Source organism: Henckelia pumila, chromosome 1 (genome assembly GCF_033568475.1).
Source record: "Henckelia pumila isolate YLH828 chromosome 1, ASM3356847v2, whole genome shotgun sequence".
Classification (NCBI taxonomy): Eukaryota; Viridiplantae; Streptophyta; class Magnoliopsida; order Lamiales; family Gesneriaceae; genus Henckelia; species Henckelia pumila.
Window position 1 is genome coordinate 72,505,426 of NC_133120.1, and position 5,021 is coordinate 72,510,446.

The 5,021-nt window shown below is 34.3% G+C and overlaps 1 protein-coding gene across 1 annotated transcript; it reads left to right on the forward strand.

Moving 5' to 3' along the window:
- The first annotated feature begins 604 nt into the window (after nucleotides 1-604).
- Nucleotides 605-3,672, forward strand: LOC140875947 (probable glucan 1,3-beta-glucosidase A). The gene is made up of 8 exons (XM_073279782.1): nucleotides 605-780; nucleotides 936-1,055; nucleotides 1,144-1,332; nucleotides 1,753-1,914; nucleotides 2,010-2,182; nucleotides 2,346-2,495; nucleotides 2,660-3,012; nucleotides 3,273-3,672. Exons 1-8 carry the CDS (start codon nucleotides 736-738, stop codon nucleotides 3,455-3,457), a joined length of 1,377 nt encoding a protein of 458 aa, XP_073135883.1. The 5' UTR covers nucleotides 605-735; the 3' UTR covers nucleotides 3,458-3,672.
- The last annotated feature ends 1,349 nt before the right edge of the window (nucleotides 3,673-5,021 follow it).

Genomic DNA, 5,021 nt, shown 5'->3' on the forward strand with positions numbered 1-5,021 from the left:
ACTCATATTATTCATTAAGACAATGTTTGGTTCATGGATTGGATGATGAGAGATTAATAATATAAGAATTTTAAATCAATATACTTGGATTAGACAATGGTGAATGACACTATTAATCCTTGTAAGAACTTGAGCCAAACATTGAACAAAGCAAGAATGATTAATCAATCAATGTGTTATCTTTCACACCTAACAATGCCTAAATATATTAGTTAACTTCTACAAGTTAATAAGTTATTATGTTAAAAGACTCATAAAATAGAGGTAAAATGAACATTTTTCCGTAAAACATATTTTTCAATAATTTTCATGTATTAAAACATATATATGTACTAAATATATGAGACGAAGAGAGAAAAAGTTAATGAACAAAACTATTGCTAGTCTATGAACTTTTGTTTTAAGAAACTGCTTCCATTCAAAACAAAAATTAAAAATATGCCTTAAAATACAATTTTCGAACTTTCTATTTTGCAATAAAAAAAAAAAAGTAATAATGGGAACCCCACTAGAATTTCTTGGTCAGCCATGGAAGCATCTCTCATTCTCTATAAATATATCCAATTACTCTTTCCATTAATTCCCACTAACATAAATTTGAAAATGAAAAGCATCGATTCAATTTGTTTGTGGTCATTTGTTATTTTATGTGCAGCGACACTGAAGAGCACTTGGGCACAGAATCCACCCTATAAAGCAGTAAATCTTGGTGCATGGCTTGTAGCCGAAGGCTGGATGACACCTGATCTCTTCAATGGGATTCCCAACAAAGATCTTCTTGTAATAACCAACAAATTCTTGATTCTTTGATTTATATATATATATATATATATATATATATATATATATATATGATCAATCAAATGAATGATCATGATTAAAAATGTTAAACTTAATAATATGTCATTTTGTATATTTTGATTGTATTAATGCAGGATGGAACTCAAGTGCAGATCAAGTCCACAAGTCTGAACATGTATCTATGTGCCGAAAGTGGCGGCGGCTCGATCTTGGTGGCCAACCGCACCGCCGCCTCCGGCTGGGAAACTTTCAGGGTATGTAGGAGATTAGTTTCAACTATTAATGTTGTTGGTTGTCTTCTTGATCATTAATTCATTTAGGTATATATATTGGTGCATGTAGTTATGGAGAATTGATGAGAAAACGTTCAACTTCAGAGTGTTCAACAAAGACTTCATCGGGATAACCGCGGCTCGAGCGGCCATTGCTCAAGCAACTCAACCTGGGAGCACTGAAACCTTTGTTATTGTAAGGAATAGCACCGATCCTCTCCGAATCCGAATTCTTGCACCCAATGGCCTTTATTTGCAGGTATTTGTATTGTCAATGGTATTATAGATGAAGTATTTCATTAATCTATCTAGCTCTATGATCATTTTGAATTTTTAGAATGAAGTGGCTTCAATTATATTACACTTATTGTTCAAGATACCTAATGGTCTTGAAATTTCATTTAAGTTTGTTTTCATCAAGTTTCTATTGGATAGCTTTTGTTCTCTGATGTTTGACCAACTTTTAAGTCATAAAACTATTATATGGATCACATTCCATTAGCTCCAGATTTGATGAATCCTGGCAAGTGGCAACTGAGGCCTCGAGTATTTTTGGGGCTTAATTTATATCATCTTCATGTTCCGTGCCGAAAGAAATTTGTTACAACTGGATCTCGAATCCTATACCTTATCCCAATTTCGAGACATTCCGAAAATTTCTTTTTATGGTTATTTGAAGGCATTGTCTGGAGATACAGTGACAGCTGATTATGGAGGGAATTCAAATGATTGGGGGGACCAAAATCCATCTGTGTTCAGATTAACAATTGTGAACACCTTACAAGGTGAATATCAGTTGACAAATGGTTATGGCCCTGCTCAAGCTCCTGCAGTAATGAAGGTAATTTGTCATGAGGAGAGGTATATAACAAGCGATGGTGTCGCGGAATTCGAATTGGGATTGATGAATTTCTTGTCTTTTTACATACAAAACAGAACCATTGGAGCACCTACATTGTAGCAGATGATTTCAGGTTCATGTCTCAGAATGGGCTCACGGCTGTTCGAATACCGGTTGGGTGGTGGATCATGTATAACCTGAACCCGCCGCCAAAACCATTTGTTGCCGGCTCATTACAGGCTCTGGATAATGCTTTTACATGGGCAGAGTAAGCATATTGATTACCCGCGATATGGATAATGTGTGGGATATAATAGTACTTTTGGTCAGGGGTGCAATTTGGAAGTCTCTTTTGATATATATTACTAATGAACGAATGGAAAGTACTTATTTGTGAATTTGATTGAAGATGTGTTGTGTGTTGTATGCAGGCAGTACAATATGAAGGTGATCATTGATCTTCATGCAGCTCCGGGATCGCAGAATGGGAACGATCATAGTGGATCACGCGACGGTTATCAAGAATGGGGTGCCTCCTACATTCCACAGACAGTTGCAGTAATCGATTTTCTGGCTAAAAGGTTCTGAAAAACAAAGATTTAGATCATATGGACCTGTCGGGAGGGGGGGATGATCGTACCCCTCGCCTTATCTTGACCCGTCCCACGCCCCCTAGTGAAGTCATGGGGCTCATTCATTAATTCCTCAATGCACATGTTGTCAACTGGTGTGTCTGTGTTTTCAGGTATGCTAATCGGCGAGGCCTAGCAGCAATCGAGCTAATGAACGAGCCGTTAGCGCCAGGGGTGACTTTAGATGACTTGAGCAACTACTACAGAGCAGGGTACAATGCAGTGAGAAAGTATACTTCAAGTGCTTATGTCATTTTATCCAACAGATTGGGAGATGCTAGCAACACAGAACTCCTTCCCCTAGCCGGCAGCCTCTCCCGTTCCGTCATCGACGTTCACTACTACAATCTTTACTGGGATTATTTCTCGACGTTGAACGCCCAACAGAACATCGATTACATCAACAATCAGAGAGCAGATAGTTTGCAACAAGTGACTCAGACCAATGGATCTCTAAGTTTTGTAGGTAAGGTGTTTCTCTCATACTTCCACGAATTGCATTTAATTGACAACCATTTTGCTTCATTACTCAAAACGTGAAAATAAAAAACAAAGTTTGGTAGAAAAATTTGTGACTTGTTCCCATGAATTGAGTTAGACGGCGCATCATCTGGTGCATATTTGTTTCGTTCAGTGTTCGGCTCAAGTTCTACACGTTCATTAAATGTATCCAATTATGAAAATATTGATCGAACTTATATCTTTGATAATATTGTTTGCATGCAGGAGAATGGACTGGTGAATGGGAAGTTCAAAATGCAGGAATGCAAGACTACCAAAGATATGCAAGTGCTCAGTTAAATGTGTACGGAAGAGCAACGTTTGGATGGGCATATTGGTCATACAAATGCCAATATAACCATTGGAGTCTCAAGTGGATGATCGAAAATAATTACATTTCGTTGCAGTGAATCGACGTTACTATTGGTTATTTAGTTCGTGAACAACATTAAAATAATTTTGTTCATAAAATGGAACTTAGATAACATAAAATAGAGTACAAATAATAATTTGTCGGTTCAATAATATGTGATTATGTCTGATAAGAAAAAAGTAAGATGTAATGATGTATCCACCTTGGCCGAATAATCATTTACAATTTAGAAATAAGATAATAAATGATACATTATGCGAAACGATTTGTAATCTTGTTGAATGGTTTGTTGAGCAAAGGGTAGCTAATTCATGTTTATACATATAATTATTAAATGGTGGATTTAGGGATTAGGGTTTGATATCACAAATATATATATAATATCATCTATAAAAAAAATTAAAATATAATAATTAAATAAATAATATTTTTTAATTTCTGATTTAACTTGAAATGTCGAAATTTTCTGAAAATAATTATTAATATTAATATATATGTTTGACAAGATGTGAAACATATCAATTTCAATATAAGTAATTAAACTATATATTATTCACATGTTCATCTTTTATTCGATCAATTGATCAGGACTTTGGTTGAACGCAACAACATGCTTATAATAATGGATAATGTTGATTCGGTTCTCTTATTTTTCCAAGTTTTCTTAGTTAGCTCAATTCATAGAAACTGGAAACAAAACAAAAGATATGAGCAATTTTAACATGATTCAGTCCAATCTAAGGATGGCAATGATCATTAGTGTCTAAACCCGATCTCATATTAAATCCATCCTGCGAGGCGGCTCTAGATCCGGTCTAACTAGTTCAACAAGCAGGTTTTAGACGGGTTTCGGGTTGGCCAAACCTGCTCCACCAAAAATATGTTTACATATATATATATATATAATAAATATATATATATTATTAATGATATAATTATATTTTTATATACGAAATAGTTAATACTTTATTTATAATTTAGTTATAATATTTTTGGATTGAAATATGATTGTATTTTATTATTATTTGTTCAATATGAATTATATCATTACAAATGTTTTTGGTTATTAATCATGAATTAAATACAAGTTGATAGATTTTATCTCTTAATAATATCTTTTGTCCTAAATATTACAAAATAGAGTTGCAAAATGAATTTAATGATTTTTTTTAATTTTTAAGTTTTTTATTTGAATAAATATAATATTATATAAATTTAGATGGTTCAACCCGACTTGAACCTGAAGGGTTCGTAGGGCGGGGTGAGTCTAAAGAAAGGCGGAGCGGGTCTTGAATTTGGCCAAATCCGTTCCGCTGTCATCCCTAATCCAACCAACCTACATCCACAGGGTCGTACCCAAACATATATGATCATACAAGGAGTTGAACAATTAAAAGACTCCATTTTTAATCATGAGGCCTTTATGGTTAATATATTCAGTAGACTTCACTTGTCAAACATCACTCGTCTTTGCATCCATTTTCTCGAAATCCCTTTGATCCATTGACTATTTTCTACCAAGAACTTACCTTCCTCTCCCGAAAAACGAATCAAAAAGAAGCTTTAAATGTATGTGTATCATCGGCAATTTAAAATCTCAA

What these genes read in the sequence shown, in the direction of transcription:
- LOC140875947 (XM_073279782.1), top strand. Translation starts at nt 736, where the DNA reads ATGACACCTGATCTCTTCAATGGGATTCCCAACAAAGATCTTCTT. An exon ending in AAGCTCCTGCAGTAATGAAG is followed by an intron (nt 1,915 to 2,009) that starts GTAATTTGTCAT and finishes CATACAAAACAG; the next exon opens with AACCATTGGAGCACCTACAT. An exon ending in AATGCTTTTACATGGGCAGA is followed by an intron (nt 2,183 to 2,345) that starts GTAAGCATATTG and finishes TGTTGTATGCAG; the next exon opens with GCAGTACAATATGAAGGTGA.